This window comes from Columba livia, chromosome 1 (assembly GCF_036013475.1).
Source record: "Columba livia isolate bColLiv1 breed racing homer chromosome 1, bColLiv1.pat.W.v2, whole genome shotgun sequence".
Taxonomy (NCBI): Eukaryota; Metazoa; Chordata; class Aves; order Columbiformes; family Columbidae; genus Columba; species Columba livia.
This window is the reverse complement of record NC_088602.1, coordinates 19,496,641-19,521,022: the sequence shown is the minus strand read 5'-3', so window position 1 is coordinate 19,521,022 and position 24,382 is coordinate 19,496,641. Positions and strand designations below refer to the sequence as shown.

Below are 24,382 nucleotides of genomic sequence, written 5' to 3'. Positions count from 1 at the left end.
CCCTTCAGTGAGAGCACACAGATGGAGCTGCAGTGATGCAGCCACAGACACGGGGTTTGCACCCTCTGAGGCCCAGCAGAGAAGCTTCTTGCCCATGATAAAGACGAATCATGGAAAAAAATCCCTGGGTGCAGAGCCAGAGGTGATTAAAAATGTCTCCAATCCTCCCACTCTAGTTTCCATAATTTCCCAACAGAAATGATAACATCTGAATATTTACATACTTCATGCAGGCTGACAGGAAAACAAAAAGACCCATCTTCCCACCCAAGATAGTGATTTTTCTCCTCCTTCTGGGAGTATCATGAAAAATGTTGGATAATTGCAACCTAGGTGAAAGATCATGCCTTGAAATAGCTTTTCTTAGAACTACCTTTTTACCCACCACCTCTCTAGACCTCCAGGCACCTCCCACCCATTCCAATGTCATCACCAGAAGCAAGACACGTCTTGCCCAACAAACACCAAATGAAGACCAATCTTGCCAAAGCACATACAAAGCAGACTGATACAGCTCTACAAACGTGTCCTCCTGATAGAAAGACAAAAAGCCACGGGTGATGGTGGTGCTCAACCAAAATGCTTTTGTGGAAATTATTTGGGTGAAAACTAAATGACCATTAGTCACCAAAACTGATTAACTAGGAGAGCTGATAAAGACCCAGAAGTATATCCAGATACCCGCAAGAGATGTGCTTTCACAGCACTCCATTTCTGACTCTTCGCTTCTGATACCGTGGACTCCGTGAACATGGCTATTTTTTCAAGTGGGTGGACTGCTAACAAATATTAATTCTTCTTCTCAGCCTTGATCTTTGAAAAGCTTTTTCAGAATTTTTTTCTTCTGCCAGGATGCAATTTCTTCCTCCTAAAGCAGCAAGTTCCTCATCACACCAGAAGCTCTACACTAAGATTAACGCTTGAACTAACTCTTTAACTAAATCCTTGCTCCTGGGAATGATGTTGAAAAAAACAGCAACAAAAACACTTTCATAGCCCAAAATACTTCAAGCTTACCAACCAACTAGTGCAAAATTACTGACTATAATTTAGGGTAAATTTGGGATTTCTTGGTGTGCTGTCTCCCTATGAAAAAATGCTGTTACAAAGCCCCTTTCAGTCTGTGGGTAACAAGAAGTTCCCACAGTGGCTCATGCCCTCAAGGGCACTGGAGACACCATCCAACATATTGCTGAATCTCTCTGTTAGCATACAGACAAGCCAGGGGTTGGCTAGTGGCCACTATGGCCACCTGCCATGGACTCACAACCACTCTGCCCCAGCTCTCCAGCCTCAGTGAACCCTTGGCCAGGAAGACTGGATCCACTCCTCTACTTCTTTTTGGTTTACTCATTTACTAGTGGGGGTTTTTTAATAGAAAAAAGTGTAATTTTTTCCCCCTGTAGATCAAATTGAGCAATATTCTTGGTATCATGCTCAATTTACTGATTTCCTCAAAAAATCTGGACAATTTCTGCAATAAACTTATTTGAAACACTAGAAACTTTATACAATAAACTTATCAGACGCACAAAGTTTAAGCAGTTGCCTAATCAAGTGTGTGCAGAGGGCTGGAGTAGATGATTTATGAAGGTCTCGTCCAACCCAAACCCTTCTGTGAGCATGTGACTCCCTGATCAAATATTCCATGTTTATAGCTCTGTGTCTGTCATTTTGGAAAACAATGTAATGTTAGAAAAGATCTTTCAGGGCCTGTACCATAGAGGGTTAAAGACAATTTCAATAATTATCAGATTTGGAAAACATTATGAACAAGCTTAACAGAATCAAGTGGTATCATGTACAAGCCAACAGAACTGATTTTCTTCACATGCCTTTTAGATGATCAGCTTTCACTATATAAAGATCAACATGAAAAGAAAAATATTCAAATTTCACACTTCTTTCAAGAAAAAAAAGAAGTTTTATTAGTGGTTTATTTCACATTTTCCATGAGAAAATAAAAGTGGTAGTTGTGAAAATACTGTAGCCTGAAATTCAGTTTGGATGTAAAAAACTCCCAGCCAGGACCTCGAGAAGTTATCAGCAATGGGGATTTTTTCAGATCACTAATATCAAGGCTACGAAAAAACAGCACATTGACATTACAGATGGCATCAGAGCTCTGGATAACCTGGGAGAAAACAGAGATTTCTGCTGCTTCATCTTTTCAGAAGTAATTATGAGATTTTTTTTAGAGAGGTTATCAAAGTTAATGGTAATAGAAGAGAGAGCTGTGCCTGGCAGAGAGCGTGCGAAGGACACAGCGCCAGATGAAGCTGTTCAGACCTGAGGCTTCTAAGTAAAGTTTCTAATTATGTTGTCTCTTGCTCTGCACTCAGCCACCCAACGCATCTTCAGCGCTTTGCAGGAGGAGCTTTGGCAAAAGCCACACAGCAGAAACATGAGGTTTTCTGGCGTTGCATGGCCCTGAGAACACATGCGCTCTGCACATTCATTTTGGCAGCTCCTCTATGGCCCCGTGCACCCAGCCGTACCTCAGCGTTATGCCGGGGTCAAGTTCCCCCAACACCTCCCGGGGATTGAGGAGCCACAGTTGGTACTGAACACAAGGATGGGGCTCAGGAGCTGGGAGCTGCTCCTGCGCCCTTTCCCTGCACTCCTGGAGGGGCTTTTATTTCTACCAGCATTTTACCCTGTCAGGATGGCAGGCATCATGGTTACTCATAAAGTATGAGAAAGCTGAAGAATCTCATGACTATTGAAACAAGCAGAGCTTGCATTTAGTATAAATATTGACTTGTGTGGTGAGGAAATCTCTGCAGGATGCCTGATGTCTCTCTGACAAAGAAACACAATAAATGGGACAGAAACTGAGCAGAAAACAAGCAAACAGAAAAACCACAAGGAAACAACAACAAAACATTGTTGGGTAGAAAGATGTACCCAACAAGCGAGCTGAAGCCATGGGATCATAGGATGTCAGGGATTGGAAGGGACCTCAAAAGATCATCCAGTCCAATCCTGAGTCCTGGCAGACTGTAACCTCCATCCCTCTGCTTCCAGGAGCAGTGAAAGAACTGGGGCAAATCTCCTTTTCCTTCAGAAATGACAGGCTCCAGCCGCTCTCGTTGCTCAGAGCTGGACCCTGGTCACACAAACCACATTGCACATGACAGACACAATCACAGAATCACAGAATGTTTGGGGTTGGAAGTGACCTCAAAAGATCATCTAGTCCAATCCCCCTGCCAGAGCAGGAACACCTAGATGAGGTTACACAGGAATGTGTCCAGGTGGGTTTTGAATGTGTCCAGAGAAGGAGACTCCACAACCCCCCTGGGCAGCCTGTTCCAGTGTCTGTCACCCTCACTGAGAAGAAGTTTCTTCTCAAATTTAAGTGGAACCTTTTGTGTTCCAGTTCGAACCCATTACCCCTTGTCCTATCAGTGGTTGTCACCGAGAAGAGCCTGGCTCCATCCTCGTGACACTCACCCTTTATATACTTGTAAACATTAATAAGGTCACCCCTCAGATCCTGAGTGAGGAGCTGCAGGCAGCAGAGCAGGAAGGAAACAGCCAATAAATCAAGGAGTCTCGGCAGAAGCATCACAGGATGTAAAAGAGGAGAGGGCTGGGAGCCTAGTGCACGCACCAGCAGGGTCTGGCTAGGTGCTTTATTTTATATATAAATATTCTGCGTGCTTTGGAAGCAATATTGCTGTTTTCACTTCTGAAACAGTACTGTGACTTGTATGAAATGTAATTTGTTTCAACATTTTTGCTGAACCAAACCATACTGGTCTGTTTATTTTGGAGAGGCGGGAGCAAGTGGCAAGGATCATCTAAAGGCTCTTTCTTCCCTCACTGGATTTGGGTCAAGTGTTTACAGATTCAGACCTGCTGTCGGAGCAGCACCCACCCGAATTTGCTGCCAGGAACACACTCCTTAAATAACACAGATTTCCTTCCAGGTTTAAAGGTGACCACACGTTTTCAGCAAGAGGACCTTCTTGTGTATTTTTGAACACACTCCAGATTTGAAGGAGCAAAATAAGTCCTATCGTTCTGGCAAATAATGTCTCATTGCAGAAACCGTGAACCGCTGACTGCGTCTGCTTCATGCAATACTGCAAATTTTGGGGCAGTTGTACTTGTACTGATTACATTGCAGCTCAAGCCCACTTTGGGATAGGAGCAGGGATTCATTTTTCACTCACTAGCAATAGGATTTGAGGAAATTGTTTTGCCAGAGAGTAAGAGTTTCTGGCATCTGACCCCAGAGAAAGGTTAATGTTACAAAATTCCCGTGATCTAGAACCATTATAGAGGCTCTTCAGCTGGAAGGAAGCAGAAATGCATTAAATGTATTATTTATGGTGAAGGCCACGCTTTACGGCAAAGCAGGAGCAGCCCAGTGCTGGGCAGTTGACAGCACTGATTAACCAGTTATATAAGCAATGAAATACCATGGCAAATATCCTGCAGTTATTATGTACTTTTATTTTAAGAATTAACTCCTGTTGCCTAGTAATTGTTTTCCCCCCTTCATTTCTGTGTGCTGCTGTAAGGGTCTCTGATGTCTTGTGCCTCCTTTAGGCACTTTCACCTCCAAAAATAAGTACTACGATAGGGAAATCAGAAACTAAAAAACCTTCCCACCCTTCTTATCCAGAGACAGGTACCTAATAAAATGCAAAAGTGGTAGAGGATAGAGACTGGCAATGAGATGTTTAATTAAGGTCATTTTAATGTGAAGCTCACATTTGATGCTCAAACATGGGCTGTTTGAGTTGGATATGTGATATTTTCTATATACGTCACTCAGAGGAGGGAGATCCCAGTCTCCTGAGCTTCCCTGCCAGGACAACACTCACCCTTGGGGCAGCTCTGCTCTGCTTCCCCAGATCTTTGCCCCAGAGGCTCCCGTGCTGCCCTTCTCCTCAAAAAACAGCCCAGAAGGGCAGGAAGCTTCAAGGCAAGGGACACTGATTGTTTTTTCTTCTCTGTGCCAGGATAGAATGTGTTTTTCCTAATTTTCTGGTGAAAATCCAATGGCTGTGATGATCATAACAACTCAATTAGGGTGGAAGAAAAAAAGTGCTGAAATCTGAAGCAGAAACTCTCCTGCTCTGGCCGTCCCCTGCTGTGACCCCTCCTGACAGCCACCAGCGACCTGGAACAGAGCCGCAGCCTGAACCAGCCTCCCCGTCACTCCGAGCCACCATATGCCTTGTCTCTGTGACACCATTTGTTTTCTTTTACAGCTATTTTCATCTGTTGTTAAACATTCCTCTGAGATGAGACCTTCTACCTTCATCCTCAGCCAAAACCCATCGCTGGCTCCCTGGGTGGTGTGTCTGCCTCTCTCCTGGATCCAAGAGGCTGCAGCTGCATCACTCTGATCCTGCATCAGCTCTCCCTCTCTCTCTCCCCTCCAGTCAAAGTTTTCTAGGAAGGCTATGCCCTTCCCCTTCTAAACCATTACCAGTAAAACCTGTGAGTGCTCACCAGACCAAAATCTAGCGCTGGCTTACCCATGCCAAGCAGGACTGCTACTTGAGCAACAGTAAAATGAGGATGAGCTTCTGAGCCTGTTCAGATGCACTCAGATGGAATAAGAACATCCAGTTTATCTGGATATTTGTCTGATCCAAACCCTGATTCTTAAGGAGAGCCACTTTCGATCAAACACAGCCTGAAGGAGAAATGCCATCTACGGCCTGGCATGTTCTTCAGTGAGACAGGACAGACTTCGCCAAACCCAGAGATTTCAGCACACCAGATGCCAGCAGAGTTTTGCTGCCAGTGGGAAGAAAACTGACGCAGCCATAGCTGCAGCCTGGCTACAGCTGCCACAGGTACCCGCAGACTTCTCCGGAGTATCCGGAAGCAGTTACTTGTCACCAGTGTCCCATGGTGTTATCACTTCTCACATGTAACGCATCCTCTGTTCCCTGCTGCAGCCTGGAGAAACTAGAAGAAATGTCCCATCGTGTCATTGAATAGATTTAGGTGGTGTGATTGACGGCTCATCCCTGCGAACATGAAGGAGCAGAGGCACCATGACAGGCAGGGGAACCCCACAGCCTCACCAGAGCCAGCTGAGCCCCTGATGGGGCTGCTCCCAAGGCTGTCACGGGGAGCCAGCAGCCCACGGTCAGTGTCCCCCAGCCTGCGGGGACACACAGGGCACATGCAGGGGCATCGCGTTTTCTGTCTGCAGCAATAGGCACAGCTGATGCGTGTCTGTGTGTCTGTCTACAGGACCACATGCTGGGCACAGGTACCCTGAGACATGGCAGCCTGGCCTGGCCCAGCAATGGCTCTTTTCCACTGTAACACTGAACTGGCAGTTCTTTCACAGCCACAGACACCTGAGCCGCCTCCACAGGCACCAGCTCCACCCAAAAGCTGCAGCCAAGCTGTGCCCACACATGCGGCTGCTGTGCTCTTCCCATGCCCAAATTGTAACCCCTCCTAGCACTGGGGTCAGCACCAGCTGAGAGAATTTTAGACCCTACCCTGTTTCATCTTTTCCAAATGTGCTGTAGAAGAGACAGAAATGGGAAAGCAAAAGCTCCCCTGTACCTGGGCAGACATATGGATGGTTGTACCAAGTCTGTTCAAAACCTTTTTTATCTCTAGCAGATGCAAGAGATGCAGCCTACTGCCTGCTTGGGGAAAGGAAGGCACTGTGCTACAGGAGCGGTTAGAACACAAGGGATTACACTGGCCTGAAGCAACACTGCTTGGGGAAGCACACAAGCAGTGTTAGTGCTCAAAGTAACATTTCTGCTGCTGGGCTGAGGTCAAGGGAACTTCCAGAAATGTGCAGGAGGAACCCAGTGATGCTTCTCAGCACACAGCAGGGTCACAGCTTTAGATGAACACTTTCCCCAGCTGCAAATGTTAAATCACTGCTGGGCAGAAGCTACATTTAGCAAGACCTTTTTGAATGTGGACTGGTTCATGTGCAGAAAAAAATAATAATTATCATAAATAAGGAAGAGGTAGTCAGTAGATTAGAAAGTAAATCTCAATTACTTTTACTGCTTGTTTTATGTATGAACCACACGTGTTGCTCTCTGGGCAGCACAAGAGAGCGCTCAGGGCACCTCAGCCCACTGCAGCAGTGCTGATCTGCACAGGAAACTCTCTCCCCAGGACACAGGGGAACCCTGTTCCCCTTCCACAACTTCTCGGTTCATTTGAGGAGAAACCAAGCCGCAGCAACTGCAGTCTCTTTCCAACATTTTCTACCATCCAATACCTCAGTGACTTGGCTTGAGCATCTCTTTCTCCTCCAAGATTTACTTCTCCTTTTCCCTCCCAAGGAATGGGGATTCTTTGGTCTACCTTATCTTTGTACAACACATTGTCCCCTGGGAGGGCAAAGCAAAGTCAGGTTGTAGGGAACCTCCCTCCATGACCAGACCAGTGCGTGGGAAAACACTGCCACTGTCACCGCATCTCTTCCAGATGTCACCTTTTCAGCTTGCTGCTAACTGGGATGTGAAGTAACCATGGACTTATCTGCCTGAAACCTTCTGAGCGCTGCAGCAAAGAGCTGTGAACTTCAGATTTAGATTTTCTAACCAAGAAGTAACAAACTGCCTGGAGAATGTGCCTTTTCCTCTCCCCAGTGACAGCTTGCACTCCTGATGGTGGAAACTTCCCCTGCAGGGCATGATGCAGTGACGCTGGAGTGCAAGACACCTCCTTCTGTCCCCTTCAGGCATCACATCGAACACCGACAGGTACAGCACTGACAAAGTTCTGATTTTCTCCTCATTTTTGAGAGGAGAGAGGCAGAAGAAACCCACTGACCCCATGTTTTGACAGAGAAAGGAAATGCCTTTAGAAAATGAGTTACAAATATATATATTTAACTAGTTTTGATGCCATGAATTATTGTGCAATGGCACACAATTAAATTTATACTTCAATGGTATAAAATACAGAAATACATTCAATGACTTGAAGGGAAGAAAAATCAATACAAACAAGGTATGTCAGAAAGTGGTATAAAATAAGATTTATTTGCAAATCATTTTGGCAATAAGAAAACAAGTTTCTCTGAGATGTGCATTTTGGGGATTCACCTTCTGACATTTCCATTTGCATGCAGTATGGAATACATCTACAATTCAACACAAACTTTGGAGTGCCCTTTTTTTGCCTTGCTGTGCTAAGTAATTCCTGCCACAGGCACACTATGGGAGAGTCAAAGTCTTTGCAACAAGAAGCTGCCACTGGAGATGCACAATGAAAGAACCTTGGCTTAGAAAGAGAACAGTTGCGAGAGCTGTTTCTCATTTGTTTAAGGTAGTGTTAAAGCCCTTCAGGATTCCCACAAGGAGAAGTGTCTGGTGCTATAAGTAAAACAAACACACAAACAAAAAAACCCCACAAACAAAACCACAAACCACAAACAAAAAACAAACACGAAAACACCAAAACCCGAACACCAACACTTACCCCCAAATGCCAGCATTATATTGAAACCTTGGATTTCTTTCCTATGTAAGAACACACAGTACATGTGGTTATGATTCAAGTTCCCCCTCTTGGAAGCTAAAGAGCTGTGTCCCACATAAAAAATACAAGTTCAGGACTTACTAATAATCATTGCATATAACTGAACTCAGGACAAAGGCAACACAAAGTGAGAACTGATTTACCTTAGTGCCTGATTGTGTGAGGTAACCTGGAAATTATGGTTAGAGTCACAGCTGCTGAAGAGGAAGACAGCAGTATCTTCAGAACATTTCTCCAATTTATTTCTGCCCTCTCCCTGACCTCGCTCCCTCCATCTTTCAAAAAGCCACATAATTTCAACGCCGAAGTCATATTTTGAATTAGATGAGACAGGAAGTGTGTTTTGAACACCCTATATGATTTAAGTTCTGAGCAGACACATTAAGCATATCTTGTTTTAGGGGAAAGGCCAAAGGGAACACCAGGAAAAAGTAATAGCTACTCAGAGAAGAAATTAAAGCATCTGAACTAGACCTATTTGCAATACAGTTCTAGAAGATATTTCTTTTTATAACAAAGAGGGACATTTTTTTCTCTTTATGAATTTCAAAATCATCTAAATATTTGACATGGGAAAAATAATATTTTCTTCACCTCTCCCGTATGTATAGTAATGCAAGAAAAGATGTCTAGATGTCATTGTCACCAGTTCAAATAAGGCATTAATGAGTGCATTAGACCATTCAAATGTAAACAAATAAACATGTTATATATATCTGTGTATATATATATATATACATATAAAATACACCACAAAATATTAGAATAACCTTATAAGCGTAATAGCTATTGTATTAGTGACAACCATTTCATTTAAGTATTTAGGCAACAAAAACTGGAGAAAATAATAAAGAGTATTAGAGATGTTATTTTATTTTGGTCTACTTTAGAAGACTAACACAAGATCAAACCAAAAGCTCTTCATCATCAGACCACACACCATCCCACCATGGAGGTTTCCCTGCTTTTGGGGATCATAGCCTGTCTTCATGGAATAAATACTTGGTCATTACACATCAACCTTTACTGACATCATCCCGAGAGCAAGGCCCAGAGTCTAGGGAACTCCTGAAGCTGAATGCCCACCTAACACCAGGCTGCCTCCTGAACAGGCTCAAAATTGAAAAAGGGATAACTATTCCAGAACAAATTTTACGTTGACAAACAGTGCCCTCTTCAATCCCAACTTGGTCGTCTTCAGAGAACAGCAAGAATTCACATTTACCTCCAGTGGTTCCGCTCTCCCATTAGACAGCTTCCAGCTTTACTCTAAGCCACGTGCATGCCATATTTGTGGTGTAATTAAACATAAATGAGGTTTATTGATTTCTATTCGGGCAACAGAGGTGCACTGCAGCAATTAAGCTGCAGGTGCCAACATTCTGTATCTGTCCCCAGATTTCATAGTTTTAACAGTATTTTTTGCAAGACAAAATTTGCCACATCTCATGAAGATTCCAAAGTCTGGAAAATCCCTACCCTGGAAATCCACTGTTTGCTGAGCAAGTACCATAATGAGAATGTGAATTAGCTCTGAGCATTCCACCTTTAATGACAGCGCTTTTACAAGACCCCATGCAGTCCTACAGATTTTGTTCTCTTAGATATCCAGGTCTGAAACCTAGAAATGCAGATGAGTTTTTCGAAGTCTTGTAGAAGTGATCCAGTTTTCAAACATCATTAAAGGTTTTGGCAGAACAGCATTACATGAAATCTGTAATACACTTGCTAACATTTACAATCAAATGATCAGTTATAAGAAGTATTATTGCATTTTAAGCGTAAAAATATAGGAGGTTCTATAAAGAAAATTAAAATAGCATTAATCTAATATTGATAGTCATATAAAATAACTCACAATTATGGAAGTTTCTGTATTCAATTACACATTTAAAAATAAGTTATAAAAATAATTAAGCCTCTTTAAAACCCCCAAAATATTTTCTTTTAGGAGTTTTTACTCATATCTATTGATTGTCTAGCATCAGCAACAGCTTCTGGTACTCGAACAGTCATATTATCCATCAATTTCTTCAAGCAGATTTGGCAGCCTAACCGTGATCTGTAAGGAAATAGGACATTGTTGTTAGTTCTAGCCAATCATATATATAACAGCATTTACCCCTTTTATGCCTCCAACATTCAGCCATCCCAAACACATTATGATCCAGAAACAGCCAACCCTTGTGCATGGTCTTAATCAAGACCTGTAGTGAATTGCACGCACCAATGCAAAGAGGTAAGTGGCAATAATAATGATTTACATTAAGTAACAGAGCTCGGTATATTGGAAAGTTATACACTGAGTCCCTCCTACTTGCTGAGGCAATGTATAATAAGGGTGGCTCCTCCATTTTCCATAGGTCACTAATAGTTCAGTCAAGTGTAGGTAATGACTCTTGATCTCCCAAGGGACATGTGGCATCTCTGAAGAGGTGAAGGCAATGAATCAGAATGAAAGCCTCAAAAAAAGCACAGCCTAACCCATTCCAGGGCCTGAAGGCAGCCCAGTGTTTTCAAACTAAACAACTCAAGATTGGGTCATTAAGCCAGAAAGGTAAGAGTGAAAAGATGAGACACATAGGAAGTAGAAGGATAAAATACTCGTAACACCTGAAGGGATGCAAACCTTCATTTTTCTACTCATCATTCAGTAGGAAAAAGATCTTGTATGTGAGCAATTAAAATAAAAATATTTGATACCACCACAAGATTCTGCAGACATCACAAGCCAGTTTTATTGCTGGGAGATGTTTAATTCCATGTTCATGTATAGAATACTTAAACGTCAGAAAGAATGGGCAGTGTTATGCAGTTACCAGTTGAATAACTTAGTATAGGAATGTAGGCAGAGATAGTCTAAAAAATGGTACTACATTAATATCTATACAGAATTCTTTCAAGCATGTAGTGATCCACTGCTGTTAACACTCCCAATGCAGTACTATACCCAAAAGTAATTCTTATATGTAATTGCTGTATACATCAACTTCAAATTACTGGAACATATGTATAAATACATACATTAACAAATTATTTCATCTCATGAATATGCATCCATAAGAATAGCTTTAGAAATGAAATCTATTAGAGAGATGTGATTTTTGATATTTACACATAGCATTGCCTGTAAGGCTTAATTTGAAGTGTCTGCTACTCACTAAAAGACCAATGTGGAGTTGTCATATGCAGGGACAGGAGTTGGACTCGATGATCCTTCCAACTCAGGACATTCTATGATTCTACAATGCTAATGGACTATGTACTCTGCGGTGTGGCAATGGATTCACTTCCTGTGAAACAATGTTGCCCTTTGTTTTAAGCCTGCTACACAGCAGGACAAAAAACCTAACTAGCGCTAAATAACACTGTGAGAAACAAACTATCACCCTGAATTATTCCACAGCATTTACAATTTTAAATATATATAACCAGATTCCTCCACCCCTTAAACCTGAAGAAGCTTGGACCTTAAAAAACGGATGATTTAGTCAATCCCCGCATGAAAGCCATTCCACCTCTAACCACTGCCTTCCCTTTATTTCCTCTCATTTTGCTACTTAAAAAAACAAAACCAAAAACCAAACAACACACAACAAACCAGGAAATCAAGAGTTGCACATGTATAAAGGTATGGTGAATCTCCATTTTGTCATATAATAGTATTTTCTGGTTTTCTACCTGTTCCTACCTAATATTGCCAATATTCCATTTACCTTTTTGAAGTTTTGGTTTGGTTTTCGTGTGTCCGTGCGTGTGTGTGTGTGCGCGTGTGTGTGGTTTTTGTGTGTTTGTGGGTTTTTTCGTGGTTTATTTTTGTTGGTTTGGTTTGTTTGGGTTTTTTTTGTTGTTGTTGGTTTGGGTTTTGTTTGTTTGTTGGTTTGGTTTTTATTATTTTTTTAACACCAAACCTTATTAGGCTGACATTCCTGGATGCTAGCTAGCTGACAGCCCACTTCAAGTATGCAAAGTTACTACTGTTCTACTCACCTCTCCATATGCATTTATCTACACCTTTTAAACACCAAATTTCATTTCCTGTCATGCAATGGCACAAGATCCTTGCGCTTGTCTTTACTGACAGTTTGAGTTTACCACACTGAGCAACACAGCACATACACACACCTTACTCTTCATTCTTTTTTCAAGTCTTTCACAAATCTGCCCTCTACATAAAAATTAGCACCAATCACTTTAAGATCACACTGTTGATCACATACTCTTAACAGACACTCAAATAATACTTTTACCCTGTTAAAATTTTTTTTTTTTTTTAACCAATTACGTATCTTTCACAATGCCTTTGCTTTTATCCCACTGCAACTCAAAATGTAAAGGATTTCTGGACCTAGTAAGTTATATTAACTGTAAGATCTTCCTTCATGCTCTGTGACTCATTTGAAGGACTCCCATACCTACAACTTCCCTCTACAAAAGCTCTGTTGAATTCTTTCCTTACTATTATTTAGTAGAAACTATAAAAAAGCAACAGCCTATACACACAATTAATGTGTCCAGTATGGATGCAATCAGACTCATTGTTCTCCAGTTCAAATGATCGAATTTTAGAATCTGGGTTGCTACCTTCCATTCCTTTGATGTGGAAGCAGTTTTAAAGCAGCTAATTAAGCCTTACAGACAGTAGTTCACATTGAATTCCATATAGAAATCCTGTAGGAATGCTACCTAGTCATTATCTTTCGTTACTACTCATTTTACTTATTTGCTGTAATACCGCTTCTATGGACGCATCTGTTTGAGACTGATACTTCAGTAAGTCCTCTGCAAAGAAACCTTCCAGTGCATGGACATCCCATAACAACAATGCAAAAGCAACTTTGCTTTTATGTTTTATTATATCTTTTTATGTTTTAAGTACACCTTCTACAACACCTATTGGCTCTTCACACAGACAAGTTTCCTGCTTCTGATAGGTTAGAAACAGAAATATTTTTCTACTTTTTAGCAAGCTATTTCTCATGTTATTTTTTTCTTCAGTATTCTTTTTAAACATTCAATTTGCCAGGTTTGTGTCCCCCAGTCTTACTGCTTTTAATAATCTCTACTGCTCTGCAGTTATTCAAAACAATTTTGGTTCACCTGTTTTAATTAGCCCCTCATTTTAAACAGCATTATTCTTCATGGCAGCTGCCAGCTGAAACTTTCCCAAATCCAGATAGTCACTGACAAGAAAAAGCTTTTATCCTTACGACAGAGTGCATCTCCATTACACAAGTTTACATCAGTACAGAAGACCAGGTAATTGGTTTGGCCCAGAACCTAAAAACTCACAGGAGAATTATGGTAGATGCCAAGAGCAAAGTAAATTCACACTTAGTACACTTAAGATTTTTTTCAAGATTGTAAATGTTTTTGGGGAGACAGGAAAAAGGATAAAACAAAAGAAGCTGAAACAAGTTTCTCATAGCTTGCCTTCTTCGCCTTTAGAAGATCCCAGGAAAGTTAAGATTTGGCTGAAGTGAGGAAAAGCATACCCTTAAGTAGAAACTATTAGTACAGGATTCCCATTACTGGTAGAAGAAGGTAAACAAGTTACTTTGGAGTACTCCTTTGCAGAGACATTAAGCATCCCATGTATACAGCTCAGGTATAAAGCCTTCTGACATCACTGGAAATATTTTTAAGAACTCTTACAGGCAGTTCCACTGAAGCATGAAGGTCTTATGAAACCTTGTAAAGCATAGCTGCCTGCTGTTCACATGAGTATGTTCTACAATACAAGCTGTGTGCACACCAGCAAGTGATGCAGCCCCCTAGGAATGGGGAAGTGACACCCTAATTACAAGGCATGTGATGGTGGGGGAGAGGGACAGAGGGTTACTTTAGACTACCACCAGTCTACTCCTATGCACTGAAATGTCCATTAGCAGCTCGGGCATACCTTGGGATTAGTTTCATCCAAAGGGACTCTGGTTTGTGTGCTCTGAGAGCCCTCTGACATGAGTCAAAACACATCAGGTGCAGACACTGTTTATTCTAGGGAAAGCTCGGGAGGGGGTTCTTATCAATGTACATAAATACCAGAGAGGCTGTGGAGTCTCCATCCTTGGAGATATTCAAAAGCCGTCTGGACATGGTCCTGGGCATCGGCTCTACGTGGCCCTGCTTGAGCAGGGGGTTGGACCAGATGACCTCAAGAGGTCCCTTTCAACCTCAACCCTCCCGTGGTTCTGTGAAAAGAAGATCTGACCAAAACTAAAATACTAGTGTAAACACATTCATAAATTATATTAACTAGCTACAGACTAATGAAGACAGAAAACAGAAGGGAAGGGAAACAAGAAAATTTACACATGGCAGCAACAAAATTTCTGTTGAAAGAACTGAGGTTTTGGTCATACTTCAGTATGTGACACTTCTGTATCAGACACCTCTGAAAAGTACTGTCAGGTGCAACTCTTCAGCTGACAAGAGCAGTACTGACACCTTTTTAATATGAATTCAGACAAACAATATTTAAACTTGACAGTCCCTTTTGTGTAACAGAATCCAGCTATTTGTTAAAAGCTGATTAAGCATTTCAAGAATACTGGACTGCCCCATCTGCACACCCTTCTTTCCATTCTTTGCTGTACTGAAGTGTTATGCCTTATGTTGCCTTACGTTTCTGTGAGGCCATATGCCAGGTCCAGCATGTCCATTTCTTCATCAGTAATTGCATCTAGTTTCTCAAATATGTGGTCTTCAAAGATTAAATGACAAGTTGAACAGGCTAGCGTTCCTTCACATGCACCTAAAGAAAAAAAAAGAAATATATGAAGATAAGGGAACATTCAAGTTTCAAATTACAGCAGAATTTCAGAATAAATCCTTTGTGTATGTGTCTGTCTCATATAAGTATCTCTGTTGATTAGTAAAATTAATGTTTCAAATATTTCCACATTCATATATCTACTTGGCATTCAACTGTCAATAACATTCCTGCAGTTCCTACAACATTAAGATTTACTTGAATGCTTTAGTTAGTTAAAATACTTAACCAATTCCCTTTCTACCACTTAAAGAGAGAAAAATTTTCTACCGTAAGAACACAAAACCAGACACTGTTAGTCAATGCCACCTAATTTATTTCCAAGGTTGAACCTTCTATCCTTCCCTTTCCCATTGCTTTAAGGTGTCCTCAAGAAGTGCAACAGAGGCCACATGCTATACAAAAAAAGCGCAGGAAGGAGAGGTTTTGTACTTGATATTCTTTCCCACTCAACCAAACACTAATTCCCCGCAATAAAGGTGGTCAAGCTGGAGAGAAATGGTTTTCTCTGTGTTGAAGAGGCCTACAGGTACTACTTGACAATCCAGCCTGAGCCAAGGATCTAATAATTTGCTAGGGAAGAACAGAAGATGAACAGAACAAGCACCAACTACATCTACATGCTGAAGCAATTAGATCATCACCAGACAGTTAAAGTTTGAAGACTAACAAATTTGTCTCTGCCACCACATAGAGCTACACTGACTTCTCCACTTTGTTGAAAAGGAAACATGCAACTTCAAGAGGAAGAGACAGCTGAACGCTTTGTACTTCTGTGGAGATTGGGGTCAGGGCATAGAAACCCCCACCTTCGATTTGAATTGATAACGGCAAAACAGGTAAGACATTAGCCAAGTTTAGTTTATTTACTCATTTCCATGGAAAGCAGAACCAGGAGTATTGTGACCACATATCCTCTGCACACATACGGAAACAAAGGGAAGGAAGGCTGCACATACAGCTACTACTATGAAAAGAAACAGCGGGATTCATCATCAGACCACAAAAACCACACAGATAGCACCGTGCTGTTACATATAGTAATGGTATCAACAGCATATACTCCAAGTGAGCATGACACTGACCAGAAGAGTTGGTTTTTAAAATATATCATGTCTTCAAGTACATACAAACGCATGTGAAAAAGAGTTTAAATAAAGTGCCAAATAATGTAAAGTTTGTCATATCAGCAATGCAAGTGTTTTAACGTTGGGCAAGGTGAGGGGAGAAGGAAAGAACACTGACCAGTCTATTTGAATAGTGGAAGGTCTTTCTGCAACTGTAAAGTTAGCAGCAGCAGAGTGCAGCTGAATCATTCAACAGTTTTGTAAGTCTTTATACAAAGATATTTCTGTTATTATTACTGCACATGGGATGCCCCCTAGTGATAGAAGTAAATACGCAAGATTTACAGATTACATTTTTTTTCCTAATTACTTATTTTTTCTAAACACAAAACATACATTTTTGTATTATTTATATTGCATTATTTCTCTGCCCTAGTACCAGGTTTCATTAGCAAATGATTACTGAAGTGGGATTAGCATACATTATAATTAAAGATTGTCACAATATCTCCAATTTTTAGTTTGGCTTCTGTTTATTGACAGTGCTATCTTTTTCTTCCCACTTTACTATAATGTTTTAACATGGCTGATATTTACACAAACTGACAGAAAAGTTACTGTAGAATACAAGCAGACTAGCCATAAGCCTATATGACACATCTAGTAAGTGATACATTAAGCTAGTTATCCCAGTGTATTACAGATATTTAAGAGACAATTCTTCCCAACATGTATGCCACTCTAGTCGTAAGATTTGTCTCAAATATAAGTCTGAGATTTAAATTTTATTACTAGCAGTGAAATTTATTGGCACTTAAATAAAACACACCTCAGATTTAAAACTCTGCTACACTAGCCTACTTGATTTTTTTCCTCTCTGATTGCTCCATGCCATGCATTCAGCCATGCAAATTGTACTTCTGTGTCCTGCTGTAGTTTGTACTATTAATTCTTAAGCTCACGTTCATGTAAATACCCATCCCAAGGTATTTAATTGTTATTACCAAATACCACTGCTTTGCATGGGCAGAATCCTACAGCTTCAGTGGAACTAACTACAGAAAGTGCTGTAGTTTGAAGGAACAGGGAGGTGTTATAGCTTCCTCCTATTTTAATTTTAATTAGAACTTGTACCAAGTTAGAAGTTCACTAGGGCATTAGTTTCCTTTACCCCAGTCCTTTACTAAGAATTAAACTTTCTGCTCTTCCCTGCTAACTGACATGGATTTGGTTGTTTCTCTCATTTAGGGCTCAAGTACTACAGCAATTTGTGCTACAAAAAGCCTCACAACAAATTAAGACAGTATGGCAACACTGAAGTAACCACACGCTGTTAGGAATACACCAGTTCTGTGTTGCCTCCAGAACCTTCTAGCTCAGGGGAGTCTTGACAGCACTCTGTCCACATTCCCCTTCTTTAACATTCAAGCAAGGCTGACTGCAAACATTTTTTGGAACTTGACCCAAAATATTCTATGCACCTGCAGGAAAGAAAAAACACCAAAGGTGGCGGGGGGGGAATCCAAATAAAGCACAGCTGAGTTTTATAAATAAATTAATTAATAAATATTCATTTACAGTTGGACTCGATGATCTTGGGGTTTTATGTCAACCTAAATGATTCTACAATTCTACAAATATTTATGAATAAACTAGTTACAGAACAATTTCTAGGCACTGGATACATACAGTATTCAGTGAATCTACTTACCAAAACCATCTATGTCTAGGTTATTGTTAACAACAACATCCAGCAGTGAATCCCCAGGTTTTCCTTTGGCCGTTAGTTTGTCACCATCACGATTTATGAAATGAACAGTTATTTTATCTTCTGAGCTGAAAACCAAAAGTATATAATGGAATTAAAGAAAGAGTTGTAGAATTTTTTATTTCTTCACAAATTATTGAAAACTACTAAACCAGCAATCACTTTCAACTTTACAAGCAGAGATACCTAACTTATTGGCTTTTAAAAACTACAATACGTACAGGCATTTGCTGCTGTACATTGACCAAAGGTCATTAAATTAAGGGAAAAAAACAAACTTGGTTTGTGTTTTGTCACTATAAGCTATACAGGATCCTGATGTTTTGCCTTTCACTGAAGAGTCAGAACTATTCTATTTTAGGCACAATATTTGCATTTACACCAAATATAAGAGCCTATTTTAAATGCTTCTTTTCACTCCTTTCTGTGGAGTGTTCTTTTGGATTTAAAATATTTTAAGTGTTCTCACCACTGGCATTTAGGACAAATTTTAAAATTCTCCCACTTCTGCTTAAAGTTTTAAGCTTTTTACTTTATTAGTTCCAAAATTTAATCATCCTCTCCTCCCATGAATTAAAATACTCCAAAAGCGTTCAGCATTTTTTTGCGCACTGATTCTCTCAGGACTTCACTTGGTAAATATTAATTCTACTGAAGAAGTTTTGACATTGTGTTCAAATAAAGAAGTTCCGTATTTTCCTGTTTTGCTTTTCAGGCAATTATGTTTATTTAAGAAAAATTTCTCTTGCTGTATGCGTAAAAATTTCTTAAGACTAATGCTTCTAACATGAAAAAAAAAAAAAGGTTTTTGGTGTTCCATAGTACATCATTTCACATGCAAGTTAAAGGAAAGCTGTTAAAATACTGACAACTAGAATACAGCTCATTTGTTTTTAAACTGAGTAAAAAAATAAAAACTTGTTGGATGGACAGCAAAGAAATCTGCCAGGAGGTGAGAGATACAAATAAAACAACTGAAAGTTGAGCAAAAATCCATGTTTAAACGTGAAATCCATGCTGAAGAACAGCACACTTAATATTAGCTTTACTCTTTTCAGTAATTGGGTCTTTGAGTGATCTATCATATGGAAAGCATACAAGCTTGAAAATCAAGTCACTCCCTGGAAAACTCTAACCTGAAGAGCTGAATATTAAAGCAAAAAATTTGAAAGTGGCCATACTGAAGCATCAGTAAACAGCTTATTTTTAGAACTGTCTGTAAAAGAAAATGTGTTTTTAGCAATCTGAATCTTAGCTTGTTTTGAAAAGCAACAAATGTTTGTTGCTGTAGACTTAATATACTTGTCACAACCGTAAGCACCATGATTCATTATGCTGTTGTGTTCAATTCATGTCATATCATCCCTTAGTCCATTCTCCACAAGGCAGCCACAAGCTACTATTAACCATAAATTCATTCTGAAATTATAATTGATAATGAAGGACTGACCTTGCTGATCTACAGATTGCAACTGAAGCATGCACTATAATAAAATTCAGAAATCTTAAGGATCTATCTTTACAAAATGGAATCAATGTTCCACAGCCACCTGTGATAGCAAAGGACCACCTCCAGCAAACTGCTCTGTGAGGGTTTAAGTTACCACTCTTCTTTTTGCTCCTCTGCTGTGTTAACACCTCCCACAGCACAACCAAAGAAACAAACACCCACTTCTTAGATACACTAGTAAAAAAAATCACCACCTTCACTGGAAGTTTAAGACTAATGGGTTTAGATTGCAACCACAAAGGTATAGATGCACATTCTGATAGCCAAAGTAGGCTGCTGACAATGTAACTTTAAACTGCTTCCAAAAAGCCTCTTCAGAGCTCACCAAAACACTCTCGTTTACTGAAATATTGCTGTCAAAATGACAAACACAAAACCCTTACAGGAGACACAATGTAAGATGTATGTGCATTTATGGGGATCCTCTGCCCAAAGCACAGACATCGCAAACACTAAATATTTGTACAATATTCAAAACATGCCCTTTCCTCTATTACAAGATGAGGCAATCACAAATAACATGGACCAAACAGCAAGCTGTCTGGCCATCCATTAGATCACTGGACCTTTGTAAAAGACAAGTCATCTCCCTCCCAGTTTTCAAAACACGCCTCAAACTGCCTTTGCCCATGATTAGACTTTCATCTGGCACAAGAAGAGTCCTGGCCATCCTCCTTTATTCCTTCTATCCGTAGCACTCACACTGTCATGCAATAAACTGGGTTTGGAAACAAAGCTGTTTGAAACCTAGCCTTGGCAGGTAAACGGCCATATGAACATCAGAACTGGTACACAGTCAGGTCTGCCTCATGTGAAACTTGCAGTAACACAATTGTTTAAACTGGTGCAACTTTATGACACAATAACACAATCTAACTTTTGTGTACTGCAAGGCAACTCATTTTGCTAATCTAGATGAAAATCAACCATAAAAACAAAGTAGTCCCATCTGAACCAGCAAGTAAAAATGACAGAAGTGCAACTGCCCACAACAAAAGTGAGGAAACAGAAGCTGGATCCCCTTCTCGGCAATAACAATCTTGCATAAGCTTCAGACAGTCACAGGACTGCACCAGGGCTGTGAGTGCCTAACTGGTGTGGCAAGCAGCAAGGGGACAAACCAAAGTACCACCATCAAGTCACTGACTTCTGTTAAAGATCACTACAGTAATTAACAGGACCTAATCCACCCTGCTTGATAACAGAAACTGAAGTTAATTATTTGTAAGAAAGCTATCTCTAGCTTTATTAAGTCTTCCAGTAGAATCTGGTTTTCTGCTATTGTCATCTTTACCACTCTTCACATAGTCAAAATGTTCAAATTAAAAAAAACAACCAAACAAACAAAATCACTGAGGCTTTATTGTGCACAAGCTCAAATGGTGAAAATATTTTTAGACATGTGTGTGCATAATAATCAGACTAGACAGACATTCAAAACACACACTGTGCAGATCTTTGCAATGACTACCAGATATTAAAAAATCAGAATCGCACCTGCATGAAACAATGTTTAGGATTTAGAAATTCCAATTAACATGGCTTTGGTCTACCCAGACATTGTTTGCATGGATTAAAAAAAAAAAAAAAAAAAAAAAAAAAAAAATAAAAACACCACCATAATGTGAACTAGTTACAGGCAATTAACATGAAACACGTGCCAGGTCCATGCAAGTATAAATAGCCTCAGCATTATCATGAAGAACAAAACATATTTTGTGTAATCTGCATAAAGCATAAATATCCCAATTCATGCTCAGATTAACCCTTTTCACCAAATGTAAAATATAATTTATTTCTTCATATGGTTGCCACAGTACTATCAGCTTTGTTATCAAGCTTCCTTAGGATACCCTAAATTAAGCATATTGCAAATACACAGAAGAGCACCAGAGAACTGTAAATGCTGTTCATTGTCCCTCCCACAGATCAAAGAATACAGCAAGAATCCTGACAGCTACCTCTTCCACCTTTAAAGAAGTATGCTTTTGAATCTTCAGTTATTACTTCCAAGTTAAGAATCACTTCTCACATTCCTCTAAAAAAAACAAAGATCACAACTGTAGCCTGGTGTTGCACATGGTGAAACCAACTCCATTAATTCCAGATCTTTTATTATATAGTAAATCTAACAGTGATACCCAATTTTCTGCAGAGTTTCACAAATGAAACTGTTATACAAGCCTCAAAATACAGAAATTATAAATCTGAACTAATCTTTAGAATATGCAATAATTATTTTGTGCACCAAAAATACTGTACAGCTATCTACACTGGTACTAAGGTAACTACTAACCACCATGAAACGAAAAGGGAGGATAACTGATAAAAATGGAGCAAGAAAAGGAATGAGATGGAAATTAAAACATAGTGCCTGATGCTTTACTGATACGCTTGGGAACTTCTCCTCACAGCAGTCACCACGGCTGATGATTTATTTAACTAGGTCTTGATCCTCTTGACACAAATACAGCTAAATTTTACATATACAAACAATGCTGTATCTTTTTACTGGAATAACAGTCTGACTATATAAAGTTCAGGAATTTAGTCTCAAATAATATGACATCCAAAAATGGTAGGACTAGAGAAAGTAACTTGCATATAAATCGTGAAAACACTAATATATGAAAGAAACAAAGATTTTTTTTTCCTCCTGACTCACTCAGCCAGGTTATGACATGGAGTATATAAACAATACATTTGCAATACTTGCTCACATGAGCTTTTCTGCTGGTATGCTTGCACAATGAATGTGAGTAAATTCCAATCTTGTGTTCAGTCTGTTTGTGAAAGGCCTGGGGGATTACAGGTCCTACAATACTATTACGAAAAGAAATGTTTTCACTTTTTAGTATTCTTTTTCCTCCCATTTTTACACTGTCAAATAATTTTTAATAACTTTTAAAACTTGAATAACACTTTACAAAAACATTTTGATTTTTGAATGATAAACTGCTAATGAGGGACCTCAGATATAACTGATGGTCAGGGCACTCAGTGTAGCCTTTTTTAAAAAATTACACTCAGCAGTGTCATTCAGATCTAAACCAGTAACTTACCTATCTCATATGGGAGTTCTAGACTAAAAAGTTAGTTTCTCTCCATATTAAAAGTATCTGCTAGAACAAAGCAAAAGAGCACCCACAGAAGAGTTTAAAAGCAAACTACTGAAACAGCTTTGATGGTGAGGGTTCAAGCCAGCCCTCTGGAAAAAGGTTAGCCTATACCGCTGATGTTGGGCAGGTCCTGTTCAGAGTCAAAAAAACTTCTCTGGCAACCAAGTATATTAGGCCTTTAAAATTTATGGATTTTAAACACTGAAAGTTAACTGTACGCTCTGACCTATCTTCAAATATACAAGCCAGAAAGCCATGCATAAACAGCCTTTGACTCAGTACCAAAGTGGAAATCTATAGTTGTGGGCTGTGGAATACTGAACGTCTACAGATATCATGCATTTTGAAACACCTACTCATACATACTGGTGACGATGAGTTCTGCAGACTTAGATGCATTAGTGCTCTTCAATAAAGAAAAATGATACCAAAGGCAGAAAAGATCTTCAGTGTTGGGATCTCTGATGTGCTGTACCTTTTACCACAGGCCCTGTCAGACTTTCACAGGAAAAAAAAAAAAAAAAAGGGAGGGGGGCAAATGCTGTCCTTCACGAAAAAGCAACATTGATAAGGTCGCAGCCTTTTAGAAAACTAGTTTGAACATTAGGAACCCTGGTTTCGCTTTCCATAACATCATAAGCTTTGCCAACAGGATTCCAGGTCACACAGGCTTAACGACAGGCCCAAACCTGACCGGCCCACAGGCACCTCCAGCCAACGGGCCCCGGCACAGCTCCCGAGCCTCGCCGAGGGCGCTCGGCCGACAGCCCGGGGAGGCGGGTGGACAGTCCACCCGCAGAGCACTTCGCGGCCACGGCAGCCGCAGGCGGGACGGCGAGCGCCGGGCGAGGCGCGGCCGTGAGGGGGGCGAGGAGGCCGGGACTGCCCTGAGCGGGCCGGGCAGCGGCGAGGCCGGGACAGCGGGGCACCGCGGAGCTGCGAGCGACCGGGGGAAGGTCACGCAGCGCCAGCCGGTGGCACAAGCGGCCGTTGGTCCCGGGTGCCCTCAGCGCCAAGGCCCGAAAAGGCACAGCGCTGCGGCAGCGGGAGGGCGGCCGCCGCCCTGAGGAGCCCGGCCGGCGCCTCAGGGCTCCGACCCTCTTACCTGAGCGCCGCCCGGGCAGAGACGCTGAACAACCGGGCCGCCCTCACGGCAGCGGCGGCGCTGCCGCAGCCCGGCCTCGTCCCGGCTGCCGGCGAGGCGGAAAAAAGCCAGCGGCGGGAAGAAGCAGCAGCGGCCCGGAGGAGCCGGGCCGGCCCCGGGGCAGCCATACCGGCAGCAAAACGAGAGCGCGAGGTCTCCGCGCCGTTACCGGAAGAGGCGGGGGCAAAGTCCCAGGGCTTACGCCTCTGGCGTGAACTGCGGCGATTCTCGCAACCATCTACGTAGCGCACGGCCCGCCCCCTTATGACGGCGGTGAGAGGTGACTGCGCGATGGGAAGAGCGGGATTACGCAAAGTGCGCAGTGGTGCGCTGAGGGAACGGGCCGGCCCTTACGGAAAAAGGGCAAGGCGCTCGTCGCCTGAGGCGCCGCCGCCGTCTGCTCGTCAGGTCCCTCCTGTTGTCACAGACCGCGCTGTAGGACGGTGAAAGCTCTCTGGTTCCCAAATGTAAGCCCTGTCCCGAGTCTTCCCGGGAAAATG

The 24,382-nt window shown here is 41.2% G+C and overlaps 1 protein-coding gene across 2 annotated transcripts; it reads right to left on the bottom strand.

Annotated features, from left to right (window-relative positions):
• Positions 1-7,976: 7,976 nt before the first annotated feature.
• FDX1 (ferredoxin 1) lies at positions 7,977-24,089 on the bottom strand. Of its 2 annotated transcripts, XR_010469628.1 has the most exons (5): positions 23,844-24,065; positions 18,053-18,177; positions 15,127-15,256; positions 14,545-14,693; positions 7,977-10,564 (listed from the first exon to the last, which is right to left on the bottom strand). XR_010469628.1 is itself a non-coding variant. In XM_065049169.1 (4 exons), exons 1-4 carry the CDS (start codon positions 24,008-24,010, stop codon positions 10,450-10,452), a joined length of 537 nt encoding a protein of 178 aa, XP_064905241.1. In that variant the 5' UTR covers positions 24,011-24,089; the 3' UTR covers positions 7,977-10,449. The 2 variants fall into 2 exon arrangements, 1 of the variants encoding a protein (XP_064905241.1); XM_065049169.1 differs by lacking the exon at positions 14,545-14,693 and having other exon boundaries at positions 23,844-24,089.
• Positions 24,090-24,382: the final 293 nt, after the last annotated feature.